The sequence below is a fragment of the Parasteatoda tepidariorum genome, chromosome 9 (genome assembly GCF_982258835.1).
Source record: "Parasteatoda tepidariorum strain Cologne lab strain chromosome 9, Ptep-v5.0, whole genome shotgun sequence".
Lineage (NCBI taxonomy): Eukaryota > Metazoa > Arthropoda > Arachnida > Araneae > Theridiidae > Parasteatoda > Parasteatoda tepidariorum.
The window spans coordinates 21,400,425-21,422,073 of record NC_141763.1 but is presented as its reverse complement, the minus strand read 5'-3'; the positions used below and the strand labels follow the sequence as shown (position 1 = coordinate 21,422,073).

The 21,649-nt window shown below is 31.5% G+C and overlaps 2 protein-coding genes across 2 annotated transcripts; both read left to right on the top strand.

Annotated features, from left to right (window-relative positions):
• The first annotated feature begins 205 nt into the window (after nucleotides 1–205).
• On the top strand, nucleotides 206–20,149 carry LOC107454863 (TD and POZ domain-containing protein 1-like). The gene is made up of 2 exons (XM_087151019.1): nucleotides 206–246; nucleotides 18,618–20,149. The coding sequence occupies exon 2, from the start codon at nucleotides 18,623–18,625 to the stop codon at nucleotides 19,733–19,735; it is 1,113 nt and encodes a 370-aa protein (XP_087007145.1). The 5' UTR covers nucleotides 206–246; nucleotides 18,618–18,622; the 3' UTR covers nucleotides 19,736–20,149.
• Nucleotides 7,004–8,954, top strand: LOC147803372 (uncharacterized). The gene has a single exon (XM_016072189.4). It carries the CDS (start codon nucleotides 7,320–7,322, stop codon nucleotides 8,565–8,567), a length of 1,248 nt encoding a protein of 415 aa, XP_015927675.3. The 5' UTR covers nucleotides 7,004–7,319; the 3' UTR covers nucleotides 8,568–8,954.
• Nucleotides 20,150–21,649: the final 1,500 nt, after the last annotated feature.

Here is a 21,649-nt window from a genome sequence, read left to right as displayed (position 1 = left end):
GTGGTTTATGTGTAAACCTTCTAACCTTAAAACGAGATCTGTGACAGTCTGCTCTATTCTATGCACATTACTCTAATCCAAAACCTTGGAAAACAAATGTTAAGACTAAGCTTTAATTTAATTTAAATTTAAAAGAAAATGATGGCCACTAGATGGCAGTAGCAATTATATGCATACAGAGATGATACCCGACACCAGTCATAACGGATAGCCAACAACTCAGATCGGGGATTACCCGGAAAGCCGGTAAGCGAATTTTATTATTTCGTTTTAAGTATTCAAACGTATTGTGAAGAAGTAAACGATTTTAAGAATTATGCTTATAAGTACAAAGTATTTTCTTAATTTTGTTTTCAAAAAAAGTAATTTTATTTACTATTGAAGTAATTTCGTTTCGTTTGGGTGAAAGTACTAAAATTTCGTTATTGATAAAGTATTTCTATGTGTAATGTATTTAAGTACCGTAATTTATGAGGTATGGCTTTTTTTGGGGGGAGGGAGGCAAAAAAAAGTAGAATTAATAGAATTAGCATCAGAATTAGGTCTCTCCGTACCAGACCATGCTAAATTAATTGTAAATCTATTTTTAACTCCTTGATTTTTGTTGTGTTAAAGTTAATAAGGCTTCAAAACTTTTTAATTAACAAGGCTTTTAAATGAAAATTATTCTTAATTACTCCTTAAATAAATAAATAAATTATAATTACTTCTTAAAATTGTAAATCGAAACTATTTTTGAAATTTAGACAAGCTTTGTTTTTATTTTAAACGTGTGCATTTAATTTATTAAAATAAAAATAAATTTAAAAAAACATAAATAAATGACTGGATGAAAGTAAAAGCTTAGTTGTCATTAGAAGTATATAATCGTTTAAACAATTTGCGTATTAATAAATTATTTAAAAATAAAAGCAATTTCAGTTTAAAAGATAAAGTTTTTTGATTTTAAAAGGTAAATTTGCCCCATATCCCGCTCATGAGACTATTTAATATCTGTTCCTAAAGATCAGAATTCCTTTTTATTTTTCTTTAATATTGTACAAATGATATATTTAATTCTTGCATGTGATATGCTGCAGTTTTAAATAGCACTTAAAAATATCCAAGAAATTACTAAAATTATCAGTTTAAAAACAATTGACTAATACTTTTTAATATAAATTTAAATAGCTCCACACGTTTTGTTTTGCTACCTCATGTTATGTTATCGCATTATTTAGAGCAGACAGTTGCGTGTGGGTGTGTGGATGATATAAGTAAAAGAGGCATACAAAAAAGCCAATTTAATTTTCAGTTAATGCTTTCAATATTATATCTTTACTCCCCGCAAGAATGTAGTAAAAAAGGTATGCAAATTAACTGTCGCAAACAAATTAATATTAAGTTAGAACGAAACAGAAATGATATTGAAATATGTTGAATCACTAATGAGACAGGTGGGGTGAAAGACATCGAAACCAATTTGATTGAATAATGAAACTAGATGGTGTTTCTAAAGTCGGGAAAACTATCAGGCTTTAATCTTTTTTCTGACATAAAATTTATCAGCGGCAATTCAATATGGGTTATGTTTTTCATTGATTAAACATTAACAGATATTTGTCTTTTAAAACATTTCATTCTATTATTAAAATAATTATTCTACAATTGCAATTATCTAAAACTAATTGATATAAATCCTTAGTGTGTTCCATTGATATATTGAATGCTCGTTTTGGCTGTATGCCCGGGGCTGTTGCTCTTTCAAATCCTAGCTACTGTACATCTTCAAGAGAAGAATTGATACTTCAAACCAGTATCACATTTATTCTCTCTGATATTTAATAGACCCTTTAATAAATCCTCCAAAATATAAGCCGAAAATTTACATAAATAATGATAATTTTTATTCTAGCACAAAAATTTAACAAATGTATTTTAAACAATTAAAATTAAAAAAATGAAGAAATATTTTTAACATAAACATCAATTGAATAATATCAGCTTTTGAAATATTATTATTATTTTTTATTTTTACAAACAATAGTAATATAACAGCTCTCACCTGCTCCAGGGTGTAGGGCCAAGAAAAAGAATAAAAAATATTTATACATTTTATAAGATTGAAAAATTTGCTTCGATTATAAACGGGGATAGAAAGGTATTAAACAGCTCGGGGGGGCATTCATTTTTATTCTTGTAGTAATTAATTGCTTTTCTATTCTAAATTCTTTTTTTGGTCAACATAGCTTATTTTTTACAAGTACATCACTGCTAGTTGATTATAATTTATTCTTATCTAGTGCATTAGAAAAAGAGAAATTTACGGATTTAGAATTGTACCAAAATCAAGAATATATCAAAAAAAACTTTTTTTCATGAGTTAGATTCCATTCGGCCGAAGAATACCTATTTATAAAATGGTGACTGATGCATGTTAAATCTGTCAGGGTCACCAAATTCTCATAACAAATCAATGCCTCTGGGTACTGATCCAGGAGTTCCCTTGTCTTCTGGATTGGGTTCAAAATTACAAGGCTACGGAGTTTAACATTGGTAGTCATAAGCTCAAAATCGAGTTGATTGTTCAATGGTGGTTATAAAAAAAATGAAAATAATAATCAAATTTTATTTTCTTGTATTCTTTCTAACTCCTCGCATATTTTCTACACACGTTCATAATTTAATGTTTTTAAGTCTTGTTGATTTTGAGCAGCAAAGAAAAATGTAATGTAAAAAAAAAACAATTGTTAAAAATTCACCAAAAAATCATTTAAAATTGCAAATAACATTTATTCATAATTTAAAAAAAAATACTTTGTTAAATATATAATGGTTCTTTCAACATGCCAGATTTTTCTCTGTGCTTATGATGATCATAAAATGTGTTTCTGTTGCAAAATTGAAATAGCAGCCAAAACGTTGGCTGACCGTGAGCATGAACTAGAATGTCGAAACTAGAGCTCAAAACGTAAACATTTCGGATTTAAGTAGTAACGATGAAAGTAAAAACGTACACACAGATTTTAGAAAGTTAATGCACGAATATAAGATCAAAGATGGAGATATAAATTTTTATTTAGTTTTATTTGAACCCCAGGCCCGACGTATTGATTTAAGTGAAGAGTATTGGGTATCCCAATTATTGTGACTACTTCCTTATGAAATTACGCAACTAATCGAGCGTGAAAACGAAGAAACGAAGATAATGCTAATTATTATAAGTATGTGAAAGCAACATAGCTTAAGAATCAAGAGATATAAGTTAAGTGCTGATAAGTTTAGATTTTTAAATCATGTTAAAAATCCAGAAAGTACATGGAAGTATTATTCTTTCAAATTAGGCCGTAAATTTCAGGTAGAAAAGAAATCAATTCCGTATAGTGAAAACAAAAGTATAAACAAAAGAAAAAAAATTTAAGCTCGGATATACGAAATGAAAAAGGGAAATATCCCGTGATTCCCAGGCGTCTAAAACCATTGCTTATTGAAAGAAATGTAAAAAGCAAGGTCATTTATCTGCGAACGTTTTAATCTGAAACCTATCAAAAGCTAGAAGGAAATAATTTGTCTGTTAGTCAAAACAACTCGGATTCAAGCGCATGAATGACGCCTACGAATTATTTGAAAGATGCTTATATTTATGGTAATATGATGACGGCTTTAATTGACACAGGAAGTAGCAGTTGTTGTCTTTTGAGAGAAAGTATCGCTTTAAAAATGAATCTCGAATTGCAGTCAGATAACAGTGATTTATTTGGTTTATGTAATCAAAGTAGTCCAGCTACAAATACGAAATCTATAGGACCTATAGCTTTCTACTACAGCTTTACCTATAGTATCGGTAAAGCTGTAATAAATATTCGGGTGTATGATGTAGTCGGGAAATTTATTAATAATTGTTAAAGATGATTCGCAACCGTGTGATTTAATTTTAGGAAGAACTTGGCTAGACGTACCCTACATTGCTTTTGCGCGTATTGGAGGTAATTTAAAATTTGGATTCACAAATAATGACGTTTTATTTCTGAAATTGAAGTAGATATGAGTAAAAATGTTGTTAAATTGAAAACAATAAACGAAGCAGAAGTCTAATGTAAATCAATCAATTTAATTAGGGTAAAAGTCGAAGAAAGTGAAAATTCGATTGTTAACTGCGTAATTTTAGTTAAAAGTATAGGCCAGAATTTTGATTCTATTCTTGAGGTAATTAACCGTGAAACGATTGCACCGGTAGTAAAAAGGAAGAATGTAACTTAAAAATTAGGAAAGATCAGTGCTTAGGTAGGGCAATAGAGGTAAGTGAGGAAATTGAAAATGAAAAAGTTGGAAGTAAATGCAATTAACAGTGAGTAGTCTCCTATTTTAATGAAAGATATTAATTTTGACGAATCCTTAGAAAGTATTAAAAGATTTAAACTTTTAAATTTAAATAGATATTGTGACTGTTTTGCTTTAAACATGAGTGAGTTAGGCTGCACAAATTTTTGCAAAATTCATATTAAAGAAATAGAGGGCAGTAAGCCGATTTTTAAAAAACAATACAAAACCAATTCCGAAGAAAGAAAACAAATTAAAGAAATTGTCTCCGAATAGAAAAAGTATGGAATAGTTTCAGACACAAGATCTCCATATTCCAGTCCTGTATTATTAGTCGAGGAGAAGACAGGAGAGCACCGATTGATTATAGATTTTTGGAAATTTAAGTCTCAGACTGTTAAGGATAAATTTCCATTCCCCAAAATCATATATGGCAACGTTACTTTTAAAAAGTAACGAGTAAAAGTACCAAGTATTTTTTAAAGAAAGTAACGAGTAAAAGTATTTTTAAAAAAAGTAACGAGTAAAAAGTAATACGTTCTTATTTTAAAAAGTAACGAGTAAAAAGTACAAGTACTAAACAAAAAAAGTAAAGATTTAAAAGTACATTTCTAGGAAATCGAAAATTCAAAGTAACCTTCTTTAATGTTTTTGCAAAATTGTTGTTATTTATTTAATTATTTTTAATTTTGAAAGTTATGGACATTAATTTATTTTTAAATTCGGAAGAATATTATAATATAATTGAATATTATAATTTTAAAATCAAATATAATTTTAATATCCAACTTTATATGGATCTGCACAAAATTTTAGTAAAAAATGTACTAGGTAAAAATGTAGTTAGTAAAAAATTTATTAAGACAAAAATGTATTATTAATGAGTTCAAAAAGAAAATTGAAAAACGTAATGAAAAAATCCAAAATTTTTTATTTAAAATCTATTAAATAAATGCATAAAACTAGAAAATGAATGAAAATAACTTGCTAATTAATATTTTTATTCATTTTGAAAAATAATCGCATTTCGAAAGTGGTGTCACTGAGTCTGCTGCGAGAATTTCTCAGAACTTGCTTAGCCACGCTGAATAAGTGCTCCACGGGAGCACGAGAAGGTACTGCAGTATTATATTTCACATATAATTTTTTTACGATTGGATATCGATTCAAAATTGATATGCTTTCCGTTTCGACATTTGAGACATTAATTCGACATTAAAGAAACATAAGTATTTTTTTTAATTAAATTTTTTTTTTAGAAAGTTTACCGAGTTTCAGAAAAAAGTAACGATTTCATTCGACATTTCCGTTACAAATACTTGTACTTTTTCCCAAAAAAAGTAACGAAAGTACAAGTAAAAGTACTAAATTTAAAGAGTGATGAAGTACAAATAAAAGTACGTACTTTTCACTTGTACCGGCGGTACAAGTAACGAAAGTAAAATTACTTCAATATATGCCCAAAATTGATGACATTTTAGAATGTCTTGGAGGGAGCCAATTTTGCACGAATTAGAATTTAGCAAACGGTTATCTGCAGTTACTAATAACAGAAGAAGCAAAATTGAAAACTGTTTTCATAACTCCAGACGATACAGGTAAATTCGAGCGAATAATTTTTGGATTGGCGAAGGCTCCAGCAGAGTTCCAAAGACTAATGAATCTTGTTTTGGGGTCCATTGTTCAATAAAAAAGTACTCTGTAACTTAGATGATAACTTGATTCCAGCTAAAACATAGACCGAAATGATACAGAATCTTGCAGAAGTATTTGAGTGCTTAAGAAGAGCCAATTTGACTTTAAAACTACCAAAATGTGAATTTGGGAAGTTACAGACAGAATTTCTTGTTTTTATACTTAGTAGAGATGGTTTGAAACATGAACCACGTAAAATAGCAGCTATTTTTTTCCAATGCCCACCAGGATAATGACCTAGGTCATACAGGCACTTGAAGGGCAGATATATTAATTGGGCCAACGTTGCTCCCACAGTGAGGACAGATACTACAAAGAAGGGAAGAACATTCATGCCTTGCCCGGTATTCGAACCCAGAACCTTTCTGATGTAAGGGCAGTTCCCTAACCCCTACACAGGAGGGTCGGCAAATAGCAGCTATTTATAATATAAAATTTTAGTTTCTTCAAAAATTATCTTCTTAAAGGCTTTTAATGTATTTTTTGATAAGACATGCTACTAATTTAAAATATAGTGAAAATTGTTCTGCATTTAAAAAAGAAAAAAATGAAAGGTAATAAATAAAGTCCAGTATGACTAACAATTCAAAACGATTTTAAAGGGTGGGAAAAAGCCGGAAAAATTGGTAGAGCAAGATTTAAGAAACAAATAAAATTTCAGATAATTCTCGTTACCAAAAAAAAAAGAAGTTTTTTAGTCTTGATTCTCAATTAGATGAAAATTTTCGATCCTTATTATTTAAATAATATATAGATTTTATTTATTATAGCAGTCTTTGAATAGTTGACCCAATTTTAAGTTTACTACAACCAATGCTTGTAAACCTTGCGATATTAAACCCAATCTAGTAGACAAGGGCACTCCTAGATAAAGTTTTGGGGGAACTTTGCCTTCGAGGTGGACTTTTAAGATGGAACTAACTCGCATTTGCTTTTCATGTTGAGGAAAACCACGAAAACAACCCCGACTATTTAGGGACTCTACGCCTACGGTTATGGATTATCTCGCATTTCCACTAAATTAAGATTAAAAGACTCCTTCTGACAGCTCTCATTTAAAGCGAAACGATAAACATATCTTTTGTTTCTGATTTTCAATTCAAAGTACGTGTTTACTTAACCGGTTGCAAATTGCATCGCCAGAGAAACAATATGTATAGAAAACAAGCTATCTTAAAAAGTCGTTATCAGATAGCTGATTATCAGAAACGACGTTTTCAGAGTCGAGAGAAAACATTCTGATTATTCTTTGAAAAACGAATGCATAGAAAACGTAAAAACAGAAAACGTAAACTTCTTCAATTAAAGTATTAAGTTTATTCGAGATGGAAATAAATCATGGTTCATTCACGTCTCATTTCAGCACCTCGCGAGATAACGGCTTTTCATTTCATTGGAAAATCGAACGTTTCTCTACATTAACGCCTGGTTCCCTCATTACGTCTCCAGACTTTTATCTTACAAAAAGGACGAAAAACTTACATTGGTACTTGGAATTTAAAGTTGAGGAAAACTGGGACCGTTACTCGACGCTTCGCCCGATTTTATATCAACTAAATCTATGCAATAAAGACGAGGTCAATATAGGCATTGACTTTACGATGGATGTAATCCTTAACCAGGAGGATTTACCTCGAAAAAGATTTGATTCCATTGAGAGCTTTCGCATCCTCAAGAAAGTGAATTTGCTTCCACGCATTCTATTCCCGTTACTATGTAAAGATGATTTCATAAACTTTGCTTGTTCTATTAGAGTTAAATGTGGTCCAGGAATGGATTGGATACCACACAGGCCTATTAAGCTGCCAGCCAAAAACAGCCCATCTGTATTGCGAAACGATCACAAAATAACTTTACATCAACCCCATAATACTTCTGTTCGAGCAAAACTAACTAATAAACAATCCATTCCAAACCAAATTCGAAAGCCAACAAAAAATTCCACTACTGAAGTTGCAATCTGTAACTCCAAGCAAACACAGACCTCCCAAGCTGTAAATACAGACGAAATTTCTGAAGTTGAATCTTTAAAACAACTTTCGATCGATTTAAAAAGAATCCTTATTCAAGCCATGAATACTGATGTTACGATTCGAGTCGAAGATACCACCATCAAAGCGCATAAAACAATATTATGTGCAAGATCACAAGTGTTTTGCAGCATGTTCGAACATTCCACATTGGAAGCCGCGCATAATGAGATTGAAGTGACGGATATTAGAGCTTCTGTAATGAAAAAACTCATCAACTACTTGTACTCTGGTGAAAAAGATCGCCTTCAATACGAAGACGCATATGAGCTTTACTACGCAGCTGACAAGTATGAGATTTTGTATCTTAGGGAAGCTTGTATGAAAGATCTCTTATGCCTACTTGATGTGAGCAACGCCTGTCCAATGCTCAGTCTGGCATATCGCCACAGTGATGACGTTTTCAAAGAACAAATAATGGACTTTATTTCTAAGAATTTTAATTCTATTGTCAATACAGAAGCATGGATAGAATTAACAGATAACGACACAAGACTAGCTGCTCTTTTAGTACGTTATTGTGCTGGAGCTATTACTAAGTAGGTCTGTTTTTGATTTAATTTTCTTTCGATTTGAGAACTTACTTTAAGAAAACTTAAAAAATGTATATCATTATTATTAAGTTAACTACATTTGATCAAAGTCTAACTGTGTGAAGTAAAAGATGTGTAAATGTTAAATTTTGCAATATTACATGGGATACAATTTGTTTTATAAAGGCTTGTTTTAATTTACTTTATTACGAACTCTCATTGTTTGTTTATTTTAAATGTTGCCATTCAGAGAGTTTTAATACTAATTTTTTTTCCGTTGTTTTGACTTTTGTGTCTGTCTTTGTTTCCAGATAAAGACTTAACGATATTCCGGAATCTTCGTTTGAATGTAAATAAAGGTCCTGACAATTAAACCAATTTCTGATTACAATACTTACTTCCATTGTTGTGTCACAATCACTACTAGGTTTTTTATTGTGTTCCTTGTTGCCAAAACTTTTGATTTTGTCTGGATATTCAGTTTTCATATTTAAACTGAAACAAAATCCATAATTTATTTTTAATTCCTTGACGGAGATGGAGCACCAGTGTTCCTTACATAAAACATTTTTTCGAACGTCTATAAGAAAAAATACATTTGTTATTCTTAATTTCTAAGAAACAGTCCAATGTTACTCGAAAAATCTGTTTGGAAAAATATTTATATTTATATTAAAATATAAAATCCAAAAACGTAGTTAAAAAAAAAAAATTTTTTTTTCATTCATATTTAAAAAAATTATCAATAATTTAGTTTATAAATGAAAGAAATTTCAATAATAAATAGCTGCTTCTCTTAAATGCAAATAAGTTTAAAAGTTGAAGATTGTTTGGAAGTGAGTCATGTTTGGAAGATTTTAACCTTAACGCAGGAAAAGACACCGTTGTTTTATGTTGTATATCATAACCAAAAATTATTAAAATACTAAGTATAATATTTTTCACTTATTTTGATCTAAATTAATTCAAAATAATAAAAAAAGTATGAAAAATATTATTACTAAATATTCTGAGTCAAAGGGTTTAAAAGTAATTTATTCAGGTTGCGTAGCGTTTTGTAAAGATGCTCATTTTCGTTTTTCAAAAGCCATTAAAGGTGCATTTTTCATTGGGTGTTATTAAAAAGTGCTTACTTTTTCCATTTTTCAAAATGAGATTTTTCCTTTACCATGTTGATTTTCGCTATGAATTATGCAAAAAGACACAGTTCACATTGTTCTATTCAACGTTTTCACAATTAATTCAACCCCAATCTATTTTGGCGTATTGTCAGTCTGTAGCGTATGAAAACGCCATTCATTTTACATGATTCATAATTTTTGTCAATTGTCAAAAATAATGCCAAAAGATTTTTTTTTTACATGACGGCTAAAACAAGATAAAAACGTCAATTATCAAAAACTTTCCGAAACTGCCTAATTATGTTATTTTTTTAAGTACTCAAAAATATTTTTTGAGTACTTGAAAAGTGATTAAAAGGTGCTTATTTTTTGTGAGTAATTTGGCTATAATTTTTTTATATACATAGCCAAAAAATTATTTTTAGTAACAGAATTTGATTCTATAACTGTTGCCGAAAATAATATTTATCTTTAGACATGTGGCAGTTGTTTTTCCCCTTAAGAGTTTTTGTTTCAAAACAAAAATCAGAATTCGTAATTTTTATTTTGGCGTATTAGATAAAAAGTACATTTGATTTTGCCTCAAATTATTATGGGTTGTCTGGATTAAAAAGCTATAATTTTTTTATAAAAACAATCATCATTAAATAGGATAGCAAAACAGGAAGATCTCGCAAAATTTAAAGGCGTTGTAACCTGATATAATAAAAAACGGAAGAAAAAACGCAGCATGGAATGTTATAAAGAGCATTCGTAACTAAACATGGATAAGCAGAGTAATAAAGAATAAACCTGCGTTTATCGAAAATTGAAAGCTTTATTAAAGTTTATCTTACGTTTGCTGTTTTCTGTGTCTTTACATGCTGTTGGTAAGTATTGTTTTCTGCCTGCATTAACTTTATTCTTTCAGTTCAAAAACATTATTGTGCTCTATAAAAATATTAAGTTCGTAAATAGAAAAGCGGAATATTTGCTCCAAAAATGCATTGCTCGATTAAAAAAAAAAACTTTAACTACTAAAAAACTTTAAAACTTAAGTTATTCATTGATGTTTTAAACGCAAGTTTAAAAAATATCAACAAATTGGCGAAATTTTAGAGATTAAAATTATAGACTTGTTTTTTTGCCATAAAAAAGGTCAAAACTGTAATAATTAGGAGAAACTTGGAAGTTGTTTTAAAATTTTAGTTTGGGCTCAATACAGGAATATGAACCTTTCTCTGAGTTGAACATTAACCGCCATCTTGAATTTACTAAATAGCAGAAAAGGTTGTAAGAGGGGAACTTTACTATTTAAGTAAGCGAAGTATTGTTTTCTTTGTAAATTTTCATGGCGAATTGAATGACACCAAAAAACTTATGGCATTATGACTAATAGCCTAAAAGTTACAGAAAACTGAGCAAGGAAGCATAAAAAATACATTCCTAGATTTATGCCTAGTTAAGAGTTACGAACCTATTGTCATGAAGGCGAAATACTGGTCATTCACCATAGAGCCAATACTTAGCACCATCAGACTTTCTGCTTCCAAAACTTAAGGAATTTAACATTACATTGCAAACAATGCCCCCTCTTTGTGCTGTTTCGTAGATTTCCAGTATATTAGTAGATAAAGTTGTAGTATGTTAGACTTGTTTTCAAAGCCGTTGGTTTGGCGCAGCATGTCCTCTTTGCCAGCATGTTTTGTGCCATTAAGCTCTACTTTCAATCAATCAATTACCCTCTCGTTTAGACATCAGTATCAGATAAATGTGTAGGTGAAAATATAAAAAATGAACTTTTTAAACAACGAATCTTTAATATTCATTCTGACTTAGCAAGTTATTCTCCCTTTTAGTTATTCTTCCTTATAGTTCCTTTTAAATTAATTCGATTTTGCGTAAAAATTATAGGAAGTAAAATCACACTTGTCTAGATAAGAGTTATTGACGCTTAAATTGGTATTAATCAAAAAATTGAATTTTTTTTACTTAAGTTAACTAAATCTCTTATAGTTTTGAGTGAAGTCCAATCGACTTCTATTTATAGTGACGATGGATTCAGCATAAATAGCTAATTTGAAACTATACATCACTGATTTAGATAGTGATGCTTTGTTTTCTCTTGGGTTGTTGTGGGGTCGGAATGTGAAGTACCACGTTTTTGTACTTTTTTTGCGTTTCCGAATGGGGTTCTGAAAGTTTAAACATATTACTACTATTCAAAGATTTATTATACAAGACAAACCACTTACGCCAAGTTTCAAAAAATTACTACACTTCGGTCGTGGCTCTAGTAATAGGAGTTTTCACAGAATTTTTCTACTTTAAGCATGGCAATCTAAGACTCACGCTGCTGAATTTACTTAATTTGAAAATTAATTAATTTTTGAGCTGAATATTCTGATGAGTATATTTTATTTTATAACAGTCGTTGAATAGCCGACCCAATTTTGAATTTACAGGCTACCGTCAACTCGGTTACCTTCTAATTTGGAACCCAACCCTGAAGACATGGGAATTCCTGGATCAAGTATTGGGAAAAATTTGCCTTAGTGGAGGACTTTTTTGTTGGAACTAACCCGCGTTTGCGTTACATGATCAGGAAAACCTCAAACGGTTATACTGACGGCCAGGGGACTCTAACCGACACCTCCTAGAAGAACGAAGGCCTCAGCACGGATCAATTTAGTAGTCCGATCTAATGAAGTTAACTGCGCAGTAGATGAAAAAGAAGAAAGATGTCACTACATTCGGGCTACTAAGTTGCGCAGTGGTGGAAAATCGAAATATGTCATTACGTTTAGACTACAAAAGGATCAAATTTCTTGCTCATGGTAACCCGTTCTAAGGCCTTCTCTTTTCTAGGAGGTATTGAACTAACCCATGATCCGTCTACCACTGAGGATATTTTACGTCAACACTGTGGTCTGTGCTGAGTTCCAGGGCTCGAAAAACCACCCGCCCGTCCTCGGCAGTCAAAAATTCCCAGTGGACAACAAATTTCTCGAATCCGACGTTCGCGTGGACGGCCATTTTCCCTGTTAATGTTCGTGATACATTTTCATTTTTTGTTATCTTACAATCTTTTTTGAAGGAGTAGATAAAGAAAATTTTTCTCAAGAATGGGTGTCATTAAAACTTAAGATACATAACACCGTTAAATACCAGAAAACTTCAGCCCTCCGAACCCAAGCTATTTATAAAGACCTAATGCAGCAAAATGACCGACAATACAACAACATACTGCACATGGTGGAATTGATAAACAAGAAGCGTTAAACGCAATTATAAAAATCTACCTAATGGAAAACCGTTTCAGATTTCTGTGCAGAAACCTCTGTAAATCACTGGCTTGTTTGTGAAACTGGCAAACGTCATATTTGATTCATTTAAATAACGCAGTACCCTCGGATAAATTGACATTCCAGATAACTTGATCTTTGTCATTTAAATTATTTCATAAACGAAATACTAGGTTAATATTAGTAACCTAGTATTTCTTTTATTACTGTATAATGTAATCCCAGTAACTATTAATTCATTGTGCAATTTATATAAATGTTTGTAATAAATAAGAGAAAATTATATTTTTTATTTATTTAGAAGCGACGAGTTAGTTTCAAAGGAGGACGGGTACATTGTTGGACAAGAAGCCGTCCTCGGGGACGGGTAAAATTTTCTGAGTTTTTTCGAGCCCTGCTGAGTTCGTATCGGCCAGCTTATGCTAGGATTCGGATGCAGTTCACCTCGTTGGAAGGGGAACGCTTTATCCCCTGAGCTACCACGGCTCTGATGAGTATAGTATTACGAATAGTGTGCCTTTTCTAAAAATACCTAATAAAGTTTTATTTTTTTTAAGATAATCAAAAGAATTTAAAGTAACTTAAAATCGGGCCCTACTTACCTGCAGGTTTTGTGGTTCGATCTTCAGGGGTGATCGAATTTTGTGCGGTGACATTTATTTCACACTGTCTTTTGAAGTATATAACTATTAAACACTTATTTTTTTATTTATTTAAATTTTTTATTGCATTTGGCATTTAGAAAAAAAACTGGAAATTTTTAAGTCACACATTTTTTACCGGTATTATTTATTACTTATGATGTATTTTAACTTTATAGTTATGACTGGTATTATTTTTATTAATTTAAAAAAAATGAAAAACAATTTAATAAAAATAAATTTAGTAAGAATAAATTTAATAAAATATATTAATGATTTTTTCTAGTAAAATGCCCTAATGGTATCCTGTTGTGGCATCTTAGTTATCCTATTTTTAAGGAATCCAATTTTAATTAATCATTTTGTTAAAGTCTATTTATAAATACATAATAGTTTTAAAAAAATATTTTCTCTATTTTCACGCTTACAATGTTTCGAATTTTAATTACTAATAATATTTCTTTGTAAATACAAATACTTTAAATTACCTAGATTTTCCCCAAATTTGATATACTTTAAGAATTTGCGACAATCTTTTGCAAATTTTCCGTAACTTTTGTAAAAATGTATTTATTGTTTTTATGTAGGGGAGAGTGGGGTCAATTGTAACATTTTTTACTTAACTATTTTTAACTAACAAAAAATCCAATATATTATTAGTATTAATTGACAGACGAGTAAAGTAGACTATCCTCTACTAGAAAAAAAAATAAATACCTTATTTTAAATGTTATTATATTAGTTATTAACAATTATTCACAGTAGTGCACTTGTTACAATTGTCCCCACTTGCGGGGTCAATTGTAACAGTTCATAAATTCAACTAAAGCCTAGTTAATTATACATATTATCATAGTTGTGGTATATTTTTTTATTGATCAAAATAGTAGTGATATTTCAGGAGTAAAAATAATAATGAGCAGAGACCTGAAGGGTTAAACTTTTAACTTTAAGGGGCTAAAAATTTTAACTTATGCTGTGAAAGGTGACAAATAAAATAATGCACATGCAACATAATATGAATGATATAGGAAACAATTGGTGGTTCTTAAAGAGTTGAGTAATGGTTAGTAATAAGATTATTTATTTTCAACTGTTACAATCGTCCCCAAGACGCCATTTCAGCTTCATTTGTTAAAAACATTGCTAGTTAATTAACAAAACTAATTCTGTTTTATTGAAATGTTAATTAAGGTGTCCACTTACATATTCGGTTAATAATTTTTATTTGTTTAAGCAAAATTACTTTGTTACAATATAATAATCTAATACCAAAAAAAGTACTTACGTAGCTTGAAAATATCTTTTGTGATGTAACTCTTTCAAAAGTACATAAAAATGGTTGCCAGCAGTGGTGTACATGTATATTTATTAAATACACCTTGTGCGCCACCTAGGAACTAAATCTAGGACCCGATACTCGAAATTTTAGCTCTGTTACAATTGACCCCACTCTCCCCTACTGTTTGTACATAAAAATATTAATAAGTAGTATATTAGATACATTAAAAACTTAAAATTTTAGTGTATAAAAATTTCTGCAAATCTTGAGATAGTTTAATAAACTTTTAAAACTTCATATAACTAAAAATGATACCTATAAATGTTTTTTTTTTATTATTATTATTAATTTTGATTGAAAAAATTATTCTTTTTAGTTCGACTTCAAGCAATTTCTTTTGACTTCAACATTAAAAATTATAAATAAAAAAAACTAAACTTTAATTTTTTTTTCATTTTCCTCTTTTATTATTATTTTTCATAAATTTATTAATTAAAATTAACTTTTTTTCAATTTCCTGAAAACAAATTAAAATGGTGATCATAAATGATATATCCATTCCACACCAAAAAGAATACGTGTTGCTGCCTTTCTTTAAATATGTCACCTGTCAGTAGTGCCCAGCATCTTGTTAGGAGTAGTGACCAATATCTATTCAAGTTTGAACAAACTGCCCAACTGGCACCCTTGAAAGTCCAAACTACTTTCTTTGTGGAGAGAAAGTGATCTTTGATACATAATACTTTATAATGTGCTCCGCCCTATCCGGTTACTGTATTTTTTGGCAAATACTGTGAGTGCAGTAATTTGATGTGAACAAAGGACATCCGTCTAGCTTATTTTTTAAGTTAATTTTTGTCGTTTTTATCTCCTTTTGATGACCTTAAAAGAATAAATAGTAAATAGAAGTATGTCTAAGTATAGCTACCTTAACCCCTTCCTTCTCGCTCCCGTGAAAATGACGGGGTGAATTTTCGCCCTCTATTTCTCGCTCCCGTGATATTGACGGGCTGGAGTGATCAGTAGTAACGCGCCAATAAGAATAAAACTAATTAATTTGCCCGGAAAACATTTTATCTCACATTTTACTCAAGATGGCAGTACCAGGATATTTTTAAGGTATAGTTAGTTTATTTTAAACTAGATGTCTGTACTAATCAAATACGTAATACAAATACAAAAGCGAAAAAAATAGGCGCTTTTATGACCGTTTTCTTGAAAATTAACCGATCGTTAAGGGGTTAAGTTTAAAAAAATAAAAATATTGCCCAAGATCATTTTATGCTATAAAATTTGACATGCAGAACAATAAAACAATTCCTATAGCCACATTTAACTATAAACTATGAATAAGTGTCGCTAGTTCTCCGTTTTTTACAAAGAGATTTTTCAACTAAATTTTATATACGCCTTTTAAAACATATATGAACTCGCGATTTAAAATTAACTTGAAATAAAGTATTCCCTAAGACAATTTTTGGAGCTTTTGAATACCAATTTCAGCGGGGTCGTACACCATAGTTTTCTCCGTGTACTAATCGAAATAACACTAAAATTGGTACTGTTTTAGAAAGTGAAAACTCTTTCTAAAGGTCGCGTGTGCACGTGAGCGTGGTGTAAGCTCTCTACTTCATTGGTGGTTGGATTAAATAAAAACCTTTTAAAAATGTATAAGAAAGCTCGCTTTGTTGGGTGTTAACTTAAAGCAAAGTGTTCTTTCACACAATTTTTTGACTTGTTCAAATCCAAGTTTTTACAGTGTATAGAATGCAGTACTTCACAAATTGGTAATTTCGCTAATTATATTTTATATATAGATATGTTACCGTTAAAGTAAAACACCGGGTATTCTATAAAATGCGAAATAAGAAATGATATTCCACACATGCAGCAATATGTAACCCTGGAGAACAAGTAATTTGTTGCATTTATATACAAATACTTTTCTTATCTCATTCGGTTATGGGCATTTCAAATCTGAAAATAGTTTTGTTCCGAAAGCTACATCTATTTTTCTTTTTAAAATGGCATTTTTAGTTAAGTATATTTTTTGCCCGAATGTACAAGTTGATAAAGAATATATAGGTTTATATACATGCATATATACACTTGTCTGCTCCTTTGAAAATAACACTTAATTCAAGAAACATACGAACCGTAGCATATCGCATCATAAACTGAAATGTATTATCGTTTTCTTCCAACCATTCGTCCAGCAGCGGGCTGATCGTAAAGACACAGTTTCCACCAGTAGAACACCTTAGTCAAGCAGCACTGGCTGAGGTCAGTAAGCTGGTAGGTGACCACTATAATCAGCCTGCGTATGGACCGAGGGTGCACGGTATCGCTCCTCGTCAAACTGTTCTAAAGTAAAATGCTCGACTTCGCGCAGTTCTCCAGGTTATCAAAGCAGGGGAGCCATCTCATCATCCTCAGGAATGTTTCTCAGACCGTCACCAATACCCCCATTGTACAGCTCTAGTGCGACGTACCTATCTTCCAACTACTCTTTGCGAACTTAGTATTCATGTTAATGAACTTCAAAACACCCTGGTAAGGAATATATTATTGAATTGCATTTAAGAACTGTAGCTTTTCGAGAGAGGCTGATTGCAAATTTGAAATGTGTTACGTAGAATATATAAGATTCATTCAAAAACATAATGCAACAGAAAGCAAAAAAAAAAAAAATGTTTCTTAGTGTAATTATTGCACATTACTGCATAATGAAAAACCTACAAGCTTTCTATACAATGGCCAGACTAAATTTATGTTTCAGGCTTTGCTTGAAGATCATTTGTCATTCATTAGAATTAAGTACTAACTTTTCTGATGAAGAAAGATCTCAAGTTTTTCCTTGACAAATGTTCAATATGTGAACTTTTATTGGTGTTGCAGACTTTAAGTCTAAAGTCAAATCCTTGCTTCACTCGCTGCAATATATGATGATAAATGATAGTGAATACGGTTGTGATCCTTTGTAGTAAATCTATTAAATCACGTAGCATAGGGGACACGAACATATAATATCTGATATGAGCCCATAAAAAAAAAATCAAGGCGAGTTAAGGCTGGGGAGAGCGTTGGCCAAGGAAGAAGTCAATTGTCGTAGTCCGACTCGCGCCCAATCCAACTGCGAGGAAGCTCGTAATTAAGAAATTCACTAACGACTATCAGATAATGGGGGGTTGCTGCATATCAAGGTAAATTAACAGTTTTCTGATTGAAGAAAAATCATCCGTACACTCGCAAAAAAGACAAATGTCAACTTGAGAAGAATTACAAACGTGAGGCACTGCCTCCTAAGGATCGGCTACAACACAAATGCGCACATTCTATCTCTTAACATTGCCGCACACATGAAATGCGCTCTCATCATTAAAGATACACATTAGAGGTCACAAATTTATATTAATGTGAGGGGGGAAAAACTATATGTACGAAGAAACAATTCATTAATTAGGGAAGCGAAGTCAAAAACAAATCAGAATGTGTTCAATTGCTAGTGAAAATTCAGATGAAGTTAAAATCGATTATTAGAACCGATTATTATGTGCAAGCTACAGCACACTGATATTTTTAGCCCCACTTATCTAAATAGTCATTTTCGTTTTTATCCTCTCTGAAATATTTATTTTGTATTTTTAATTCTCTTTTCGCAAGAATTTTAAAAATGTGTATTACGAGTGGTGATTACAGAATATACTAAAAATATTTTTTCTTTTGTTTCAGCAACAATGTCCAAGTGTAAGAAAGGATGCCATATAAGGACACAGATTCCGACAAGCACCTACACTTTCAAGTGGTCCATAGAACACTTTTCAAAACTCTTGCTGGAAAAAGAAATCACAAGTCCTGATTTTTATCCCTGCTGTTCTGGAGCTAGGTGGTATTCTACTTTGAAAAAGTCCTCATCATATTTAACTTGGGTCATGTGCAATCCTACAAAGCAAAATGTATCTGTTGAACATATAATTTCTATTGTGGACTCTAGTGGAAAGATATGGATTAAAAAGAAACTACATAAGACCTATAACACAGAAGTAAGTAGTACTGTAAGTACCAGACAGGGGTTTGCAAATAACAATGTCTTTTGTACCACTGCTTCGTCTTGTAAGAACATTGCACAGTGTGTACTGATTGATAATAGCGATACAATAAATACTAACGATATGTATCATCTGACAAAAGATATTGTGACATTTTCTTGTTTCATGACATTTTCAGGACACAATATCGAGACGCAAACCTTTGAGCTGATATCTGAAAGCGCGGATGATAATAAAAATCTCGCAAAATTGTCTAGCGATTTGAAAACCATGTATGGCGTGTCTCTCTACACTGATGTGTGCTTGCGCATCGGCACTGACTCTTTGCGAGTGCACAAAGCGATTATATGTGGCCGATCCCCAGTGTTCGCAAAAATGTTCGAACACAAGCTAGAGGAAAAAGAAACCAACGTTATAGAAATAAAGGACTTAGAAATGCAAGTTCTTAAAGACTTGATTTCATTCCTGTACACAGCGTTTGTACCAAATGAGGATTTTGATTCTGTTCTAGCTTTGTACTACGCTGCTGATAAATATGATGTTTCAGATCTCCGCAAGTTTTGCGGCGAAATTCTCTTATCCAAGTTAACCATTGACAATGCTTGCCTAGTATTGGCGCTCGCTGAACGCCACTCTGACCAAACATTGAAGGATTCTGTTATGACCTTTATAGATATAAATCTGGAGCCAATTTTGGCGACAGGTGAGTGGGCAAATTTCGTCTCAGAGGATACTAAGCTTGCGGCGGAAGTGCTGCGATCTCGTTCGAAAAACAAAATTGATGTTGAGACAAAAGTTTAATTAATGTGCTCAGATAATTGTAATCTGTTTGTAACGGTAGTTTGTCTCACTCTTACGTAATCTCTCTTGTTACTTACATTATCTAAACTTAATATAATTTTAATTGGTTATGTAACGGGAATTACGGTAATCGAATAAAAAATAAATGATTTGTTCAAAAAAATTCTCTTTGACCATTTCTTCTCCCAGGATTGTAGGCAATATATATCTATTTTATTTTTTTTTCGGTAGAAAAAATAATTTTCCACTACTTACACCAAAACTAAATTTTTTTTCACCGAATTTACGATATTATCGCAATTGCCGAGGTGACGAATCCTTAGCGTGGGTTCTGTATATCATAATGAAACTGCTGAGATAGATCATAATGAAATCTGTTAAAGAAATTGCAAATAAAGTTTTCTGTTTTCACTCTATTGTGCCAGAGTAGTTGCTTCTTCTTCAGGACTTGACAGTAAGTTGTAAAACTGGTTACGAAGCCATTTTATTTTTTGTTGGTATTTGTAGGGAGTAAAATAAGCTATAGTACATATAGCATTCAAACAGGTAAGGAGTTACCCTTACTTGTTATAATGCTATTAGTTTTTCTCTCTGTATTAGCATGCAGACAATCTTTGGTGTTTGCAAGCATAGCGAAGAGAACAAGAGGAATTAAAGGAACTAAACTGGAACGTATTATTACGTCCATAATAGAGTAACATCAAATGCCATATCTTGTAATAGTGCGTCAAAAACAGGAAATAGATTAATTGAAGACACCCTTGAAACATATTTCTTTTTCTGTCATATTTAAAATATGAACGTAAACTTTTTGGGGAAAGATAATTAAAAAGTAATATATATATGTTACGGTGAATGACCGAAATCTGGAGAATGTCGACTCTCACCGGTGAATGTCAACAATCACATAGTCGCTTTGGTGAATGTCCGAAATATTTATTATATCCAATTTTATATTAATTTATTCGTTGATATTATTATATTTATTCTATATTTTAATACTTACTGACGATAGATTAGAAGAAACATCAGTATTTAGAGTATGGGGCAAATATATACCAGGCAGTGGCACTTAACCTTAAAAAAACATCAGTGTAGGGCAGGGATGGCGAACCAATGGCACGCGTGCCATTTATGACACGCGACACAATATTTTGGGCACGCCACCGATTAGAATAGTTATTACACTATGAATTGTTATTACACTATGAAGCGTATGTATCAATTAAATTAAAATTCACAAAAACAAACAAAATAAATAAGCAGTTATTAACAAAAAAATTAACAATTAATAACCATAAAAAACAAGCTAACAATAAATAACGAGCAAAAAAAAATTAACAGTCCTGCTTAAACTAACTTCTTACAATCTAATATAAGTTATTTGTTATCTAATCTACAACAACAGAAGTCACATTGATGTTACTTTAAGTTCAATTACGCACATAATTGAGACATTGCAAAATGTATATATATATATATATATATACAGGGTGGTCCCGAATTCATGGTACAAACTTCAATGGTAGGTACAGGACATTGTAACAATGATTTATTGTATAGGAATGTATAGTCGCAAGTGACGTGGTGAGGCGTAAACTGGAGAAATAACGGCCGAAAGGAAAAACAAAGCGTATTGAAAGCGTTGTTGACAAGTGTCATGTTTACAGTAAGTGTTCAAAATTGCGTCCACCAGAATCGATACATGCTTGACAACGTCGGTGGAGCCATTGGCGTACACGTTCAAAGATGCCTGGTATTTCACGCACACCTGCAGCAGCTACAGATATGCGAGCGACGAGATCCTCATCTGAGTCAACTGGAGTCTCATAAACAAGATGCTTTAGATGTCCCCATAAAAAGTAATCGAGGCTCGATAAATCGGGAGATCGGGGTGGCCAAGGGATTGGTTCA

Excerpts from the sequence above, each read along its gene's own strand:
- LOC107454863 (XM_087151019.1), top strand. The coding sequence starts at position 18,623 with ATGTCCAAGTGTAAGAAAGGATGCCATATAAGGACACAGATTCCGACA.
- LOC147803372 (XM_016072189.4), top strand. The coding sequence starts at position 7,320 with ATGGAAATAAATCATGGTTCATTCACGTCTCATTTCAGCACCTCGCGA.